General features: G+C 45.4%; 1 protein-coding gene across 2 annotated transcripts in view; it reads right to left on the bottom strand.

Annotated features, from left to right (window-relative positions):
* The window catches only part of LOC120878144 (general transcription factor II-I repeat domain-containing protein 2), a 48,685-nt gene that overhangs the window by 8,278 nt on the left and 20,324 nt on the right, over nt 1–20,083 (bottom strand). The window contains exons 4-11 of one of the 2 annotated variants that reach the window (XM_040260767.1): nt 16,514–16,639; nt 14,267–14,450; nt 13,699–13,727; nt 12,272–12,326; nt 11,881–11,924; nt 7,769–7,846; nt 1,622–1,678; nt 136–198 (exon numbers count right to left, since the gene is read on the bottom strand). In XM_040260767.1, the coding sequence (XP_040116701.1) occupies nt 136–198; nt 1,622–1,678; nt 7,769–7,846; nt 11,881–11,924; nt 12,272–12,326; nt 13,699–13,727; nt 14,267–14,450; nt 16,514–16,639 (636 nt within the window). The remainder of the gene's footprint in view (nt 1–135; nt 199–1,621; nt 1,679–7,768; nt 7,847–11,880; nt 11,925–12,271; nt 12,327–13,698; nt 13,728–14,266; nt 14,451–16,513; nt 16,640–20,083) is intronic. The other variant, XM_040260776.1, reaches the window with a different exon arrangement.

The following is a 20,083-nucleotide window of genomic DNA, read 5'->3' as shown; positions in this document are numbered from 1 at the left end:
CACACACACACACACACACGTCGATTTCACTCCACACACACACACACACACACACACGTCGATTTCACTCCGCTTTGAGGAAAAAGGAAAACTATACTTAGCAGTGTGAATTCGGCAAGGTTTTTGGCAACCAACCTTCAATTTTCACCTCAGCTTCAGGGTCCTCACTTGTTTCTGAAGGGACAAGTTGAGTAGAATCTTGAAAAAAAAAATTTCTAAAATGACATTCGTTGTTACGTATTCTCATGTTCCAATATTTTACTGCTCTTCTACCCCAAAAGTCGCTTATCCTGGCATTTTCAATGCATTTCATATTTAATAAACAGAGGTATAAACACAAAGGTAATTTTAATTTTAAAAGGGATAACAGAGTAATAAAAGATTACCTTAACTTACAAGGGATAAGGGGAGATAAGAAACTTTCAGGGAGCAAATGATACGAAATTACCCACAGTAACGGACACAGAATATTCTTCTCTTTGAGCTAATGGAATTCATGTGGCAACAGTGTTTTCTAGTTATTGTTGGGAATTATTGAGATTTTTCAAAAGCTATTTGCTCCTCTCTTATCCTGCCAGCAGCCCCCAGGTGATTCAAGGTCTATCATTACTTGGACTCATAACTGAGTTTTCTGCTGGATAAGAATTATGACACGTACATCAAGTTGGCATCGCCGGACTCAATGGAAACGAGTCTGTGCAAGCTCCAGGAGATGGTGAAGGACAGGGAAGCCTGGCGTGCTGCAGTTCACAGGGTTGCAAAGAGTTGGACACAACTGAGCGACCGAACGACAACATACAGGTTCTACATACAGACAAGAGCCTGGCTAGAGTATCTCACCCAACGGGCTCATTTTAGAAAGATCTGTCAGTTGCCACATTACTTAATTGTTAGTAAGAGAAGAAAGACTAGAAACTCAAGACCGTCTTGATTTTGTACTATCGTCGAATAAGAGGGGAAAATGGATGAAGGCGCACTGGGCTGCGTGCACTGTTCTTGCAGCTTCTTGTCAATCTGTTGTTCAGTTGCTAAGCTGTGTCTGACTCTTTTCGACCCCACGGACTGTAGCCTGCCAGGCTCCTCTGTCCATGGGATTTCCCGGGCAAGAATACTGGAGTGGGTTACCATTTCCTTCTCCAGGGGATCTTCCCAACCCAGGGATCGAACTATAACTGCTTTAAAATAAAAAGGTTTCAGGGAGTTTTCTGGTGGCCTAGTGGTTAGGATTCTGGGGTTTCACTACCACAGCGTGGGTTTTAATCCCTGGCTAGGGAATTGAAATCTGGTAGGCCGTGTGGTTTGGTCAATAAATAAAGAAAGAATAAAAGGACTGGCATAAAATAGAAAGCTTTTAAAAATCAAACAAGGGGCTCCTCTGGCAGTCCAGTGGTTAAGACTTCACCTTCCAGTGCAGGGGGTTCGGGTTTGATCTCTGGTCGGGGAGCTGAGATCCCACAATGCCTCGGGGCCCAAAACCCAAAACATGAAACAGAAGCAGTATTGTAACAAATTCAATAGACTTTTAAAAAATGGTTCATATCAAAAAGGTCTCTTAAGAAAAAGTTTATTCTCTGCAAAATACTGTAAACTAAAAAGAGAGAGAATGCCTCAATTTTCTAACCTTCCATTGGTAATTCCATTTCTATTACTTCAGTGCCTGCAGAAGAGTGACGGCTCTCTGAAAGGAAAGCAAAGAATATATTAAACAGGCAGAAACACGTATTTTTAAAAAAGACATCATTTGAAACTAAGGCAAAGAATTCAAGACCCACACAGGAATACCCATGAAATATTTATAGACTCCTTGAAATCGAATTCATATAAACGATCCTTTCTTTATGCTTTTTTTCCCCCTTCACCTACCTATGCTTTGGAAAAACTTAAAACATAGAAAAGCAGAGAAAAGGCGAAATGAGGCCATTTGTCCATCCTCCAGCATCAAGTCATGACTCAGGTCATTCTTTCTGTGGCCACCCCCCCCCCCCGAGTTGTTGTTCAGGCACTCAGTTGTGTCAGATTCTTTGCAACCCCATGGACTGCAGCACACCAGGCTTCCCTGTCTTTCACTGTCTCCCTGAGTTTGCTCAAACTCATGCCCATTGAGTTGGTGATGCCATCCAACCATGTGGTCCTGTGTCATCCCCTTCTCCTGCCATCAGTCTTTCCCAGCATGAGGGTCTTTTCCAATGTGTCGGCTCTTTGCATCAGGTGGCCAAAGTATTGGAACTTTAGCTTCAGCATCAGTCCTTCCATGAATATTCAGGGTTGGTTGCCTTTAGGATGGACTGGTTTGATCTCCTTGCAGTCCAAGGGACCCTCAAGAATCTTATCCAACACCACAGTTTGAGCATCAATTGTTTGAAGCTCAGCCTTCTTTAGGATCCAACTCTCACGACCACTGGAAGAACCATACCTTTGAGTATACGAACTCTGTCGGCGAAGAAAAGTAACTACCCCAATTGGTGGTTTACAGTAAATCTCGGAATTCCGTGTGCAAATGCCTACACTGGAGAAAGTCCATCTCTCTTCTGTTAGCATCACCATATCGTGATGACCCACACAATGAACAATTATTCTGTATCACCATCTCATATCTACTCATTGTTCAAGTTTCCTCAATTCTCATGCATGTCTTTGAAAAAATAAAAAGACACATACTTTATACTGGAAGTAGTTTTAAATCCCATGGATGGAGGAGCTTGGTGGGCTATAGTCCACGGGTCGCAAAGAGTCGGACACGACTGAGCGACTTCACTTTCACTTTCAGTTTTAAACTTACGGGAAAGTTGCAAAAATAAAATAGTACAAAAAAGATCCATCTACCTTTTACTCAGATAGCAAAATGCTAATAATTTACCGTTTGTGATCTTTGTCTTTCCCGACCTCTGGCTCCAGATGGAGACACACATCTGGATTTCTTTTTTGATCTTGCCTAATTGCTCTGCTTAGGACCTCCAGTACAATGTTGAAAAGAATGGCAAGAACTGACATACTGTTTTTTTAAAATTAATCATTGGTTTTCAGTGTGCTGGGTCTTTGTTGCTGCGTGCAGGCTTTCTCTCGCTGCAGAGACGGGGGCTACTCTTCCTTGAGGTGTGCGGGCTTTTCACTGCGGTGGTTTCTCTCGTGGAACACAGGGTCTAGGTGCAGGGGCTCCAGTAGTCGTGGTGTGCGAGCTTAGCTGCCCCGCAGCACGTGGGACCTTTCTGAATCAGATGTCGAACCCACGTCCCCTGCACTGGCAGACATATTCTTAACCAATGGACCACCAAAGAAGTCCCAGACATACTTGTCTTGTTCCTGGTCTTAGGGGGAAAGTCTTCAATCTTTAAGTATGACATGATCTATATAAGTTTTTAAATAGATGCTCTTAATTGTGTTGAAAAAGTTCCCTTCGGTTCCTAGTTTCTTGAGCGTTTTTTAAAAATCATGAAAGGTATTAGATTTTGTCAAATGCCTTTTTCTTACATCTACGAGGACAATCGTGTGGGTTTTGTCCTTTATTCATCATGTTGCTATTCTGTTGATTGATTTCCATACGTTGGGCTAATCTTGCCTTCCTAGGAGCGATCACTATATGGTCACTGCGTGGTCAGGCCATTCAAGATGGCCGTTCTCTTGCTCTTAGTACACCTCCCCACTCAACCAGACCCTGCTTCACACACAGGACTACCTCCATCCTCTTCATTGGGGCTTAATTAGTAACTACCTACCTCGCTTGCCCCCTACCCCAACTGTTGGTTTCCCCGGTAACCGAAGAGCCAATCAGATGTCAGTTCCTCCCTGTAAATGGGAGCCTCCTCCTCCGAGTCAGCGAAGGTTGCTGTCACTTCTCGTCTGGCGTTTGCTGCACAAGGTGGGTGCTGCTCCAGGACTTTGCTTCAGATGTGTAAGATCCCTTGTCCAATAAGCCACCGATGTCTTTGTCGCTGGGCTTTTTCTTTGTCCTCAAGGTTTGCAGGCCTGAGGCGGAGGTACATACCCAACAGGTATGGATGTATAATATGACTGTTTTATTGAGGGTTTTTGTTTATCTGTTAATAAGCGACATTGTTCTGTAGTTTCCTTGCGTTGTTTTGTCTGGCTTTTGTATCAGGGAGACACTGGCCTAACAGAATGAGTCAAGAAGTATTCCCTCCTCTATTTTCTGTAAGAGTTTTTGAAGTTCTGGTGTACATTCTTTAAACACTTGGTAGAACTCACCAGAAGTCATCTGATCCTGGGGTTTTGTTTGTAGGAAGCTTTTCAACGACTATTCAAAATTCTTATGTGACTATTCAAAATGTGTGTTTTACCTTTAGTCAGTTTCAGTAGCTTGTCCGTTTCATTTAGGTGACTCAATTTGTTGGTGTACAATTGTTTACTATTTGTGACAGGCAGATGCCCCACCCACCCACCACTGCAAAAATAAGATATCCAAAACCCATCAATTTTTATGTTAGATGGCAAGAGGAAGATAGGGTTAGGTGCCCTCATTGATAACCTTCAGAAAAGATTATCCTGCATTATCCAGCTGGGCTCTGTGTAATCAATGTTTGGAGTATTTCAATGTGGAAAAGGAAGGCAGAAGGGTCAGTGTTGCAGTGATATAGTTCGGGAAAGGCTACATTAATTCCTTGACCTTGGACTTCTTGTTCTTGGGCTCCTTGACCCTGACCTTGTTCCCCCCGTCCTGGAAGCCTTTCCCCCAACATCACGCCGCGTCGGCCGGGAAGAGGACAGAATGGTAGTGATGCTCTGACATCCATCCACATCAAGGAAGCCTGGGTGCAGTACAGCTCAGCAAAGCTTGCACAGGGCGTTCTTCATTTCCAGGGAAGAGATGGGTCCCCTGCATACCTAAAAGACCTATGGGACTTCCATGGGCTTCGCATGGGCCAAGATACTATATGGACCTGTGTAGACGCTGTGTCGGGGGTCTTCCGAGAGATCTGTGTTGCAGATGGATCATGAGGTTCTGTTGTGTGTGCTGGGGGGTAGCTTCTGAGCACTTGTGGGGCCACGGCTGACTTCACTGGGGGCTCCCTAGGGGCCAATCGCCATTCTGAGCAGGGCACACTGATTGTCGTTTTGGATCTAAAACTATCTCCCTTACTTAAAGGAGATAGATATCAATACTTCAGCATGTATTTAACCTAAGTGGTTACAAAAACATTCAGTGCTATGGAATATCGTCCATGATGTCAGGCAATCTGGAACTTTTGTGGTATCAAGAAGGAAGCTGTTCTACAAAGATGTCTTGAATGGTTCTGTCGTTTTCAAGCCAAGCAGGAGAAAGACTATAAAGTCATACGTTGAATGTAAATATCTCTCTTCAAATAATGTACTTGTTTCTGAAAAGTTAAAATAGAGTGATTGCAGGTGCATCTAATTTATTTAGTTCACTGTTGCTTTTTAGAGCAGAATCTGTAAGTATCCTATCCCTGATTGTACACAATTTGATCATTTAAGTTTAAAAATATATTCTTGGGATCGAAACAACAGTCATTTGGAAACAAATGTTACACTGATTCTTCACACTAAATTCAGCAAGCACATCTGAGTGTACAGGACGCAGAAAGTCCCGACAGGATGTAGAAAGTCCCGGGCTTGGGACTCCAGGGTAGGAGTAAGATTCTGTGTTTCCCGCTGCTAGCTGAGGGAGTCCTCGGCAAAAGCATAAATATAGGACTTCCCGGGCGGTCCAGGGGTTAAGACTCCACCTTCCAATGCGGGGGGGGCGTGGCTTCAATCCCTGGTCAAGGCACTAAGATGGCACATGCTGTTTGGTGTGGCCAAAAAAGAAAAAAAGCAAAAATAGAACACGGCAGGTCACACTAAATGCTGGAAGCTCCTGCAGGAGTTGAGGTTCTGACTGCCCAGAAAGAAGGCGGACGCTGCTCAGAAGTCTGCAAGGATAGGAAGGGGAGCCTCAGCGAGGGATCAGCTTATATAAAAGCCCCGTGGGAGGGGGGGACTCAGGGCATGTACAAGGAACCACAGTCAGAGCATGTGTCTGAAGAAGGGAGGAAGGGCGATGGTGGGGGAGGCAGATGACACAGGAGGGGACACCAGAAAGAGCAGGAGGGGGACTTTCCTGGCGGTCAAGCGGTTAAGGTTCTGAGCTTCCACTGCCTGGGGCTCAGGTTTGATCCCTGGTCTGCTCAGTTGGTAAAGAATCCGCCTGCAATGCAGGAGACCCTAGTTTGATTCCTGGGTTGGGAAGATCTGCTGGAGAAGAGAGAGGCTACCCACTCTAGTATTCTTGGGTTTCCCTTGCAGCTCAGCTAGTAAAGAATCTGCCCGCAATGTGTAAGACCTGGGTTTGATCCCTGAGTTAGGAAGATCCCCTGGAGAAGGGAACAGATACCCACTCCAGTATTCTGCCTGGAGAATTCCATGGACTGTGTAGTCCATGGGGTATGAGCAATTTTCACTTCTCGGGCTTCCCTGGCAGCTCAGGTAGAGTCTGCCAGCAGTGCAGGAGACCCAAGTTCAATCACTGGTTTGGGAAGATCCCTTGGAGAAGGAAATGGCAATCCACTCCAAAACTCTTGCTTGGAAAATCCCATGGATGGAGGAGCCTGGCAGGCTACCGTTCATGGGGTTGCAAAGAGTCAGACACAACTGAGCTACTTCACTCTCTCTCTCTCAGGGAGCTAAGATCCTGTGTGCCTCATGGGGTGGCCAAAAAAGCAGAGGAACAATAGGAGCATGGAAGGGAACTGGGGCTTTACAGGTGATACGGAGCCACAGACAACGTGAATGGGGAAAGACGTGAACAGATCCCGGCTTTCAAAGAATACACAGTTGGGGTGGGGTAGGATGTATGGGATGGGCTGAGAAGAGATCCTCTGCCCAGATGTAAGGAGACTGGTCACGGGGCACAGGGCGGGATGGGGCAGAAGGGGGCAGAAGGGGGTGGGTGGGGTTGGCCCACGACAGAGCAATTACAACAGAACTTCCGTTGGTCTCTGGGCCTTTTATATCTTTTGGAAAAGGTGTTTTTTAGTATAACTTACTGAGCTAAGTAATGCTGCAGGAAAATTCCAAAGTTTACGACTTTGTAGGAAACATTCTCAATCTGATAATGTTTGAGGATGTAATTGCGAATCGTCCTACACTCTGCAGTGGAGCTGGAAGATGGAGAAAGGACCTGAACATAGTGCAGTTGCCATAGCAACAAGTTGGTGTCCTGTCACCATGATGGCCCCAGCTGACCATCAACCATCATCATCAGCTGGGGGCCGGCAGGATTCTGGTCTCTGTGTGGAGAACAGAGCCACCCAACCCCAAAGACCACCCCACCTGCATCCCCTTTGGAATGTTTGTGCATTTGGTAACAACCATCTTCTTCCTGTTGAACTTATGTGCTGGCAGTGAACTCATATGCTGCCTTTCTAGTAAAAAAAGGCACTTGAGTTTCTTAACTCTGTCTCCATCTCTTTTATCTTAATATCTTCTTAGCAACTCAGACTGGACAGAAGCGGCTTAAGAGAGGAATATTTTAGAACACACAAAACAATATTTAATAGACAAACTGAAGTAAAACGCAGCCTGAAATACCTTTACAGTCACGTATGCCCAGAATCATATGGATTCAGGCTACATATTAATACAATCTATCTTATGACTGTGAAATTGTTCACCTTAATGGCACTGTGCCAGATTCTATGTAAATATACATGGATCTTTATGACTCTTTGCTTATTTGTTCAGATGAGCACTAATTAAAAGCTTCCATCACAGATAACTTTTAGAGAAGAAAGTTATTATAAAATGGTATTACCTTGCATACTATATTCATAGTAATTAGGATCTTCTGATTCTTTCTTGACTGACACAACTTCTGCTTTCAGTGAAATACCTTGGAATGCAATGGAAATTATAAAACGATGTGTTAAACTCACCAACAGAGATGTGACCAGCTAATATACCTTCCAGGTTGTTTAACGCAGGTTGGATTAACACAGTAACACTGCAGTCAGCAAAAGAACTTGTAGCTCATGCACTATGAACAAATGGGTTAATCCACATAAAAATATAATAACACAACATTAAAGGAATGAAAGACGGAGGGAAAGATGGAGGGAGGGAGGAAAAGAAGAGAAGGAGAAAGAGGTCTAGTTCCCAGTTTGGAGAGATTTTCCCTTTCAAGATGGCTGAATATGTACATGTATTTACATGAAATACCATAAATCTTCTTCTGTAATGGGGCCTGAATTGACACAGATTATCTTAATTTGCTTACTACAACAGGATGAATGTCAAAACCTGGGGAAACTACATTAGTAAAACCAAAAGGCTTTATCAGGGAAAGCTGTGGGAGATGGCAAAAATTAGCCACAGAAGCCTCCCATCCCAGTATACACGCCTGTTTGCAACCTAACTTTCCCACTCCTGTTTTCTCCAAGTGGAAAACTACCCCACCTTGTAAACCTGGGGCTGGCCATGTGACTTGCTTCAGCCAATGGGATGCAGACAGAGGCTTGAACCGTGTCTAGGCCTACGCCTCTGCTGTTTTTGGAGCAGAGCGGCCTGTGAATGGACCTGGAGGGTGTGAGCCTCAGAGGAGAGAGACCCAGCTCTGCTGCCTGAGGCCTCGACCCAGGAGGACGGCCAGCCCAGCCCGGAGGACGGCCTGGTCCACACAAAGACGTGTGAGAGACGGAATCACGGTTTGAAGCCACTGAGTTCTGGGGTGCAGGCGGTCTTTTATACTGCAATAGATAACTGATACTGAAGTAGATATATAATCTGTGAAAGTTAACAGAGGCAAAAACAGCTTGGGATTTCACTGTTCACCATTAATTAACAAGTTCCGGGGTGGGGGTGGGGGCCTTCTGAAATTAACAGCTCTGTTGGCATAGGGATAGTGAGATGGGGTATTAAAGAATGTGATTATCAAAAGGGCTTCCCTGGTGGCTCAGCTGGTAAAGAATCCACCCGCAATGCGGGAGACCTGGGTTCGATCCTTGGGTTGGGAAGATCCCCTGGAGAAGGGAAAGGCTACCCACTCCAGTATTCTGGCCTGGAGAGTTCCAAGGACTGAATAGTCCACAGGGTCGCAAAGAGTCTGACACGACGGAGCGACTCTCACTTTTCACATATCACCAGCCTTAATTTTTGTTTGAAATGCGTGTAGTTTTTGTAACTTTCAGTCAAACTTTTAGGTACAACTCCCAAGTTGATTAGACGCTAATGCCTCTACTCACAAACTTCTGATAAATACGTGATGGCTGGGCTGTCAAAGAAAAACTCCTGTTCAATGCAGGCAACTGAGAGCAGATTTGATGCTGCGGAATGCAGAATGCGTTTGAAATGGTAATGAAAACAGGCTGGCTTCAGCTTTTTCTCAACACATGAGGAGGGGGAGGGGGAAATTCAAAAGGCAAAACCCGTTTAAACAGCTGTTGGCTGAGTCAGGTGCTACACAGACATCGCGAGAAGTAAGGCCAAGGGATGGTCAGCTCTCAGAAGCCTGTAGGCAGCTGGAAGCGATCCGTACCATGAAATTCACGGCAGAAAGTCACATTAGGGAACACATATTGTATCTTAAAGGGAACCACATCTCCAAAGAGAGACCTCAGCAAAAGAGGCCTATTTTAAGGCCAGTGGGAATGGCTCATCCATCCTACAGATGGTGAGGAAGGAGGGAGGCGGGGGCCGGGGGGCGGGGGGCATGGTTCCGTGAAAGGACCCCCCTCAGGGAGGGCTAACAACCGCTCACTCTCATCCCATTTGTTTTCCCAGTTTCTGACAGGAGACTGTGGCTTGGGGGTTTTGAATTCTCCGTGACCAACAGAGACACAGGCAGAATGTATCTGAAATGCATCCCTGTATCTTGGAAATGCATCATGGCTAAGATTAGAGGGGCTTCCCTGGTGGCTCAGCAGTACAGAATCTGCCTGTAATGCAACACAGGAGATGAGGGTTTGATCCCTGGATCAGGAAGATATCCTGATGGAGGAAATGGCAACCCACCCCAGTATTCTTGCCTGGGAAAGCCCATGGACAGAGGAGCCTGGTGGGGACAGCACGAGTCGGACATGACTGAGAACACACACATCCCTAAGATTAAAGGGGCATCACGTATAAGGGGGATGAAGACCACAGCTGAATTCTGCCAGCTGAAATCCTTGGCTCCTCATTGACTGGTGTTGGTTTTACCTAGAATAACTACAGTGGGCAAGCACTCTTATTTTTCAGACCATGATATTTAAGGTGGAGCTTCCATCAAGCACACATTTCCATGTAGACAGGAGTGACCCTGGTGTATGACAAGGGAGGGGTCAGGCTCTCCTGCCCCGAGGGACTGGGGGAGGCAGCCGGGTGTAAACCACACCCTGACACCTTCAGAAACATGGATGCTCTGACCTCCATTTCACTGAAGATAAAGTCTCTCTTTGCCTTTCCTCTACATGTATTCTTAATATTGAATATTTTTCTTTTAGATTCTCTCATACTTAATTTTAACTTTTGGAAGTTTGGAACTGTTTCTTATTTTTAGATTGCTTTTCTAAACATTATTAAATTCTAGTTTTACCCCCTTATGGTAGTAGGCGGTTTAGTCACTAAGTCGTGTCCAATTCTTTCTTCCCCAGGGACTGTGTGCCTCCAGGCTCCTCTGTCCATGGGATTCTCTAGGAAAGAATACTGGAGTGGGTTGCCACTTCCTTCACTAAGGGATCTTCCTGACCCAGGGATCAAATTCTTGTCTCCTGCATTGCAGGCAGATTATTTACTGCTGAGCTACCAGGGAAACCCTTTACCCCATTATAGCCAGTTTGCATTAATCTTTATCTTTCTGAGGTTTGAGCTTTAGTTTTATGTACTTGTTTATTTTAGGCTGCCTAAGCTTTTAACTTCTAATGCTAATGCTTTCAATATTTTTCCATCCCTTGATGAAACATTTGACTTTTAATTTTTTTTTCTATTTTTAACCTTTAACATTTTCCCCTAATGCCATTTTTCTTTTTCCTTTTCTTTTTTGAGAAGTGGGAGAGGCAGGGATGGGGGTTAACTGCTCTTATCCATCAAGGAGGGATTTCTTTTCTGCCAATATAGATTATCATAGTAATGCATGTCTATTGTAGAACATTTAGAAATTAGAGTGTAAGAAAGCAATAAAACAAGTTGTTTATTCATACTTTATTCATAAATCAAATTCATAATTCCAAATGTATAAGACTTTTTTTTTTACCTATTTAACAGTCAAGTTCTAATTTCCATACGATTAAAATAATACTTTACCTACAAATATATCTACTTAGTGACCTCATGGACTGTAGCCTGCCAGGATCCTCTGTCCATGGAATTCTCCGGGCCAGAATACTGGAGTGGGTAGCCGTTCCCTTTTCCAGGGGATCTTCCTAAACCAGGGATCAAACCCAGGTCTCCCGCATTGCAGGCGGATTCTTTACTGTCTGAACCACCAGGGAAGCCCAATAACATTTTAGTAAGTCAAGAAAAGGAAATATATGGTATATGATTGGGAATAATGAATAAGACTGACAGTTTTCTTGTCTTATTGCATTAACTAGGACTTTCAGTATGATATTGAATGGGAGTGATGAGAGGGGACATCCTTACTGATCTTAGTGGGAAAAATTACAGTTTCTCACCATTAAATATGATGTCAGCTATAGGTTTTTTGAAGCTTTTTTTAATCAAGTTGAGGAAGTTCCCCTCTATTCCTGATTTACTGAAAGTACCATTTTTACGTAAAATGTGAAGTGAAAGTTGCTCAGTTGTGTCTGACTCTTTGAGACCCCATGGACTGTAGCCCGCCAGGCTCCTCTGTCCATGGAATTCTCCAGGCCAGAATACTGGAGTGGGTATTAAAAGGAGTCAAATAATGACCTGCTGAATACCTTATTCTACAAGCATCAGTATACATACCAGAATCTTCCACGGGTTCAGTCTTCACACGGATGGGGGTGCAGCTAAAAGGAGAAGGGAACGCTGGTCAAGATGGGCAGGAAAAGAACTGCCCACAGGCATCTGGACACAGTGAGCCCACTCCCCAGATCTCCGTGATGTCATGGTTCTCCTCCCCTCATCAAACTGAAGGCACAGCTACCTTGACTTTATTATTATTTTTTTTTTCTTGACTTTAATTTCGTAAAGTTAAATGTCACCATGAAGAAAGTTAAAGGTGTCAACAGAATATAGTTTCATAATCCCAAACATCCCTTTGAATAAGGAATATGTAACAAAATAAGCCATTCCATACTCTAAAGGCTAACACATTGGGTTTAGATGTAGAGGTAATTTTTTATTTGTCCCTTACCTTTCACTTGGTGATGTCACTGACTTATCAGTGTCGGTAACCACCCCAGGCCCACCTGTGCAGGAGTAAAAAGACACACGCTAGCTGGTTTCATGCATCTTGAAATATGACAACATTCAAAAGCATATAAAGGGAAGGGAAATACAGAGAGGACTGAACTCCGGGTTCCAGGTCATCAGAGGGCAGTAGAGAGACCAGCTCAAAGCAGCCCCCAAGGACTGGGCCACCTGTGTGGGCAAGATGAGGGCTGAACAGCAGACAGGGGCCAGAGTGACCTCCAGCAGGTTACTAAGCCTCCCCGTGCCTCAGTTTCCTCATCTGAGGATGGTGGTTGAGTAAGGATTAATTCACTCATGCAAGGTGCTTAGAACAGTGTCCATCACAGAATGTGTCAGCGGTTATTATCATCATTCTGTAAGGACAATACAAGCCGCCTGGGACAGCGGTCACCAGCCACCCCTCGTGCTCCAGTCCCTCGTTTAAGGTGAGCTGGGCCCCTAGGAACTCACAACTGCTCCAGAAATACCTGCTCTGTGAGCAGTCCGTGCACAGGAGTGTCTCATCACCGTCTGGACCCCGAGGTGCATCTTGTGGACAGCGAGACCCCGCCCACCCCAGCCACTTGGTTTCTGCACCTAGGTAGGCCCAGCACCACACTCTCTTTAGACCTGGTCTTTCATGAGCCTTTCACGACCCAAGGTTTCCAACTACGTCCAGAACAATGATCTGAGAAAACAAGAAGTGGGTGTAGATGGATCTCTAAATGCTCCTGGTAAGATTGCTTCTTTTTTTGGTCCCTTCATCATTATGAGGAGATTATGAGATTATGAGGGTTCCCAAACGTAGTCTCCAACACCCTGCACAAGCCTTCTGCCTGATCACACGGAATGGGCTTCCTAGGGGAACCAAGCTGTTAAGACCCTGCTTGTCTTGGGGGCCAGCTTCTCTGGGAAGCTCTTCTGACTACACAGTTCTAACCCTTTCCCAAGGGCTCTCACGGTCGCCACCCCTGGTTCTCTGAACAGTCTCATTCCTTCTCGCAGACATCTCAGAAACACAGGAATGGCCACACAGCCCAGACCTACTCCTGAAGCCCAGGATGCCTGGCCCATGGCTGGTGCGCAAAGACCAGCCTCCTCACATTCCTATGCGTGTGGACAAGGCAGGTCTCCTGCCCTGTGAAGGCTGGACGCAGAAGTCTGCTGGCTTGCAAGCTGGAGGAGGCTGGTGTCTCGGCTCCTGGGCTGGGTGTGTGTGTTTCCCTGAGCTGTAGTCCCTGCAAACATCTCCCCAGGTCCCAGGATCAGAGGTAGCCTCCTCAATGCAGGAAAGGCACAGCCTAAACAAGTTTTAGAATGTGCTAAACTCGCACTTTAACTAAGAAAAGCAACCTGGGCAGTCATGAATTAGAAGAAGCTGACACTTACCTGGCTGATTCACTGGACCCGGGAAAGGTCTGCAAAAAAACCCCATATATTAACACCTGACATGCATACACCAGACACACAGAGTAAACATCTGAAGTACCAACTTCTAAACGTAAGGGGACAGGGACTTCCTTGGGGGCTTAGTGGTAAAAAAATCTGCCTGCCAATGCAGGAGACATGGGTTTGATCCCTGGTCTGGGAAGATCCCACATGACATGGAGCAACTCAGCCCATGCGCCACAACTACTTGAGTCTGTGCTCTGGAGCCCGTGTGCCTCAGCTGCTGAAGCCCGCGAGCCCTAGAGGTAGTGTTCGATAACAAGGGAAGCCACTGAAGTGAGAAGCCTGCGCATCACGACTGGAGAGGAGCCCCTGCTTGCCGCACCTAGAGAAACGCCCATGCAGCAGTGAAGCCCCAGCACAGACAAAAATAGATACATAAAATCATTTAAATAAATACAGCAACCCCAATAAATAAATGGAACGGGACAGATTTAACCAACTGAAATGAAATTGTCAGTTTATCTTCAGGTGAACCAGCTGTGAGAAAAGGGGGAGAGCCTGTCACCTGTTGATGAGGAATGAAATCCCTGCTTTGTTCTCCAAAATCCACTTCAGCGTTGCCAGGTCATAGTTCTCAGGGTGTTGGAAGGGGACCCCTTCTGGGAGCCCCTGCACCACTATAGCCCCCTGGTCCGTCAGCATCTTCTCGTAAGGAACGGGTACCATGGCGGTTGTCCCCAAGGCTTTGCCTGGAAGCATCAGCAGCATAAGAAACCCTGACCGTCAATTTCAGTTAATGCCATAAACCCAGGTGGTGACACTTGGCTCCAAAGTTTATTAAAATCCTAAAGTGTCCCATGCCGCTATATCTCAACTTCGTAACATTTCCAATCAAAGGGCCAAAAGAATACATAGAATCTGTTTGCCTTTAAATCTTCACAGAAGAGAAAATAACAGGTTGCATAATCTATAAAAACATTGAATCAGTCTGTTGTACACTAGAAACCAATGTAAGGTAAGTCAACTATATTTCAATAAGTAAATAACTAAAAATAATCCATTTCTGAAAGAAAAGACAATAATAGGTCTTTTTGTCTCTTCTCTTGGCAGTTGTACGATTCAGGGTACTCGCTCTGGTGCACCCAGGGCTGCAGGGAACACCCTGCGTGGTTACTCACGGTGCTGCCAGCTGAGCATGAGGGCCCGGCCCGAAGCTTACCTGTCCCTGTGTCACGTGGTACAGACCAGGCCTTGCCTGTAGAGAGCTGAGGCCTCATGTCACCACCTGGCCAGTCTCTCTGCACTGCTGGCCATTCCCACGGTGCTGGAGCCCCATTTCTCATAGGGAAGTATAACCTGAGACCCTGAGATCCCCTAGCTGGGGTCCCCAAATACAGATGCTCACTGCAGGTCACACAGATGTATGCAACTATATAGGAAAGAGGAGCCAGGCCTGAAGATGCTCATGGGCTTCTAATGCAAATGTAACACCTGCAGACGTCCTTGTTATCTAGCTTTTAAGTGGTTTTTTGTTTTGTGTGTGTGTGTGTTTTAAATGCACTATATTGCATGCCAGATGTTACTTCTGGCATAGTACCGCACCCCTGGCAGTGGAAGCACAGATTCTTAACCATTGGACCACCTGGGAACACCCCTATCTAAAGCATTGTGTAGGTATTAAAAAAAAAAAGTCTCAGGGGAGTGAGACTCAGGAGGGAGGGGATATATGTATAATTATGGCTGATTCACGTTGTTGTACAGCAGAAACCAACACAACATTGCAAAGCAATTTTCTTCCAATTAAAAAGTAAATTAAAAAAATTTCCTGTCTCCAGGCCTGTGGGAAGACCAATGAGTATGAGGCTGGTGTGTGAACCAACCATGAACACCTGTCATAAATACATGGCTGTGGGAGGGGGCTCCACAAAGGCTGAAGGCCAACAAATGGGAAGAGACCAGGTTGATCTGGTACTTAACTGGCTGTTCGTTTGATGAAAATGTGGATTTCTCTAATGTTAGAGATGGTTTATATAGTCATGCTGATAAGATGATCTCTAATACCATCTTTGCCAACAAAGGTCCGTCTAGTCAAGGCTATGCTTTTTCTAGCAGTCATGTATGGGTGTGAGAGTTGGACTATAAAGAAAGCTGAGCACCAAAGAATTGATGCTTTTGAACTGTGGTGTTGGAGAGGACTCTTGAGAGTCCCTTAGACTGCAAGGAGATCCAACCAGTCCATCCTAAAGGAGATCAGTCCTGGGTGTTCATTGGAAGGACTGATGTTGAAGCTGAAACTCCAATACTCTGGCCACCTGATGCGAAGAGCTGACTCAGTTGAAAAGACCCTGATGCTGGGAAAGATTGAAGGCAGGAGGAGAAGGGGACAACAGAGGATGCGATGGTTGAATGGCATCACCAACTCAATGGACATGGGTTTGAGTAAACTCCGGGAGCCGGTGATGGATGGGGAGGCCTGGTGTGCTGTGGTTCATGGGGTCACAAAGAGTCGGACACGACTGAGCAACTGAACTGAATACCATCTTTGTGGGCTTCCCTAGTGGCTCAGCAGTAAAGAATCCACCTGCCAGTGCAGGAGATGAGGGTTCCATCCCTGGGTCGGGAAGATTCCCTGGAGAAGGAAATGGCCATCCACTCCAGTATTCTTGCCTGGAGAATCCAATGGATAGAGGAGCCTGGGGGCGGCTACTGTCCATGGGGTCACAAAAGAGTCGGACATGACCAAGCAACTAAACAACCTCACCATCTTCTATAGTGAACCAGTCAGGGAATGAATGCCTAAGGTGAGCTTTACCGTAACAAAAGCAGAAATAGTCTTCGACAGCTTTTCTGAGGATTTCCGTTTCTCCTGAATCAACCTGCATCCCGCTGGCATTGGCGGGGACTGGGGGTTTCACCTCCTGCGGCCCTTCAGCAACACCTGTGAATGAGCCATCAGTACAAAGTCAGAAGCCAGGCATCTGTACAGTACGTTTCCTTAATATCCGTGCTTCCAGTACTGAAAGGAAAAAGGGGGAAAGGAACTGACATAAAACAAGATCTTTTAATTAAAAAAATAGGGTAAAATAACAAGGTGATAGTCTCTGAAATGACTCTATGGATAAACAATAATTCAATGTATAAGGAAATAGAATTTAGTAGTTCAAAGGGAAATATAGAAAATTATTTACTACTGAGTTTGCAAGTCACTAGGCAGGAGGACCCTCAGAACTGGAGAGATTTAGGACCAGCCCCCCAGTGATAAGCTCTGAACAGAATCTTACGATGAATTACTTCTTTTTTGGGGCATGCTCGTAGGATCCTTGTTCCCTGATCAGGGATTGAACCCATGCATTCCGCACTGGAAGCATGGTGTCTTAACCATTGGACCACCAAGGAAGTCCTAAGATCGATTACATGAAAGCTTTGAAGAACAGTTAGAAACAGGCAAAACCAGAAAGGAATGATGTCCTTGAAAGAAGGGAAGAACACAGGGAGTGAGATGGATGCTGACCTGGCTTTTCCCCTGTGGGAACTCCTTACTTCCCGTGGGGTTCCGGGGGAAATAGAGCTTAACCAAAAAAGCAGCTGGGGGTAAAGAATCTGCCTGCCAACGCAGGAGACAAAAGATCCCTGGGCCAGGAAGATTCCCTGAAGGAGGAAATGGCAACCCACTCCAGTATTCTTGCCTGGAGAATCCCATGGACGGGGGAGCCTGGTGGGCTACAGTCCACGAGTCGCAAAGAGTCGGACACCACTGAGCGCCTGGGCACTAACAGCAGTAGACTTGTTGAAATGAGGAAATCTACGTCACAGGTCGGGACTGCCGCTGTGGTTAGACACTGAAGCGGAAGTTCTGGAGAAGAGTGAGTCACAAGGTGGGAGACCCAATATCATCACAGCCACTTCCCTCGGATTCTTGTTGTTTTCGTTGCTAAGTTGTGTCCCACTCTTTGTGACCCCACGGACCGCAGCCCCGCCAGGCTCCTCTGTCTATGGGATTTCCCAGGCAAGAATACTGGAGTGGGTTGCCATTTCCTCCTCCAGGGGATCTTCCCGGCCCAGGGATCGAACCCAAGTCTCTTGCATTACAGGCGGATTCTTTACCATCTGAGCCACCAGAGAAGCCTCAACTGGTTCTCCAACTGCGCAAGCACAGGGTGAGGCTTTAAGTAGAAGCAACGTTTGGAAGCTAAATTGTTTAGCAGAGATTTAACAGCCAACAGGGTTTAAACATATTTAAACAAGGTTTAGGATTCGCCAGGTTTGGGAAGCTTGTTGAACACTTTGTAAAACTAAGGAGCACATCTTAGGAGGAGGGGCCTCCCTCTGAGACTAAGAGGGATGGATGCTCCAGGGCCAAGGGCATCACTTGTCCACATGGGGACCAGGTGACCTGCCTGCCAGAACAAAACGCAGTTTTATGTAGCAGATCTTTACAACATAGCATGCATAATACCTGGTATGAAATTTAAAATTAGTAGGGACTTCCTTGGTGGTCCAGTGGTCAAGACTCTGGGCTCCCAATGCAGGGGGCATGGGTTCAATCCCTGCTTGGGGAAGTAAGATCCCACATGCTGTACAGCACAGCAGAAAAAAAAAAAAAAAAAAACAACCAAAAGCTCCACACACACACACAAAATTAGTAGAAATGTGAAGAAGCAGGAAGATGTGACCCATGATCAAAAGAGAAAAAAAGCAATTTATAGACTCAGAACCACTAATGACTCAGTTGAAATGACCAAATAAGGACTTAAGACAACTGCTATAAACACACGAAGGACTTTATATAGCCATGGTGAACACAACAAATGAATATAAGGGGGATTCCAACAGAGAAATGAAAATGCTAACCAGAGAAAGAAGAAAGAAAATGGAATTTCAGAAATGGAAAACAGTTGGAAATGAAAACCTCCCCAGATGCACAGTGCCCCAGAGATGGCAGAAGGGAGAATCAGTGTCCTTGAAGACGCCAGCAGAAACTCCAATCTGAAGCTTGAATATAAAAAGAGAAAGGGGACACCCACACACAAAAGGACCAGAGCCTTAATGACCTGTGAGACAATAAAGAGCAATTTTCCCTCTCTGTGTAAATGAAGAGAAATGGAATAAATATTTGACGAGATGATGGCCGGAAACATCCACTGTTGACAAAGACGTCAACCTGCAGATTCAATAGACTCCACAGACAAAGTAAGGTAGAAACAAAGAAGGTCATAAATGGGCATTTCATGGTCAAATCGCTAAAAACCAAAGGTGGGACAGAGCTAGGGAAAACAATACATTACCTTCAAGGGAACAAAAGTAAGAATTCTAACCTAATTTTGTGATCTACAACAGTGGCAGCCAGGAGACAATGGAATGGAAACATCTGAAGGGCTGGAGGAAGGAAATTTTCTGGCAGTCCAGCAGTTAGGATGCCATGCTTTCACTGCTGAGGGCGCAAGTTCAATTCCTGGTTGGGGAACTAAGATCCCATAAGCTTTGTGGCATGGCCAAAAAAAAAGGCTGGAGGGAAAAAAACTGTCAAGCCAGGAGGTTTCATAGCAAGTGAAAAACAGTCTTCAAAAAGCAATAGGAACCTACTGTATGGTGGCCCAGGGATCTGTATTCAATAACCCATAATGAAAAACAATCTGAAAAAATATATAAACATAGGTATAACTGAATCACTTTACTGTACACCTGGAACTAACACAGCATTGTAAAATCAACTATTCTTCAATCAAAAAAAAAATTCTTCAAAAACAAAAGCAAGGAGAATGATGTTGGCATGATAGCAGACTAGGAAGCAACAGGCCTTCTTTCTTCCATGGATACACCAAATTAACAATAGACGGAGCAGAACACCTCTGTGAGAACTGCAGACCACCTGAGAAGCTACGGCACCCCAGCCACTGGAAAACCAAGAAGAGACTTCAGCATAACATAGGAAGATTCTTGGCATTTGGTGTGCCTGCGTGTGCCTCTCCTTCTACGTGGCATAGGGCAGAGCAGCTGGGAAGGAATCCCTCAGTCTGAGCCGCCTCCCTTGGGGTGTAAACACCAGAGTGGACTGTGTGTTCAACCTTCTGGCTTGTCTGGGAGTTGCTGGAGGAACTGATTTCTATCTTGCCTGACTCAGAGCACACGACTTAATTCAGAGCTGCCAATCTGCGGGGAGACACCAGGGGGCGAAAGAGAGTCAATAAGATTTGAGAGGTTCTAGAACAGATAGTGGGTGCGAGGGTGGTCTTCCCTGCCTGGAGCCAGTAAGCAAAAACGGGAGAGGTCTTGGACTCAGCTAGGTCAAAGGGATGTGTCCAAACCATTTTTAAGATAATGCTGATGACATCTTAGAAGAAAACAGCACACAAGTCTTGCCTGCAAATATCCTAAGATTTAT

This window comes from Oryx dammah, unplaced genomic scaffold (genome assembly GCF_014754425.2).
Source record: "Oryx dammah isolate SB20612 unplaced genomic scaffold, SCBI_Odam_1.1 HiC_scaffold_2, whole genome shotgun sequence".
NCBI classification, from domain to species: domain Eukaryota; kingdom Metazoa; phylum Chordata; class Mammalia; order Artiodactyla; family Bovidae; genus Oryx; species Oryx dammah.
Note: the sequence above shows the minus strand (reverse complement) of the source record. Positions and strands in the feature narration are given on the sequence as shown.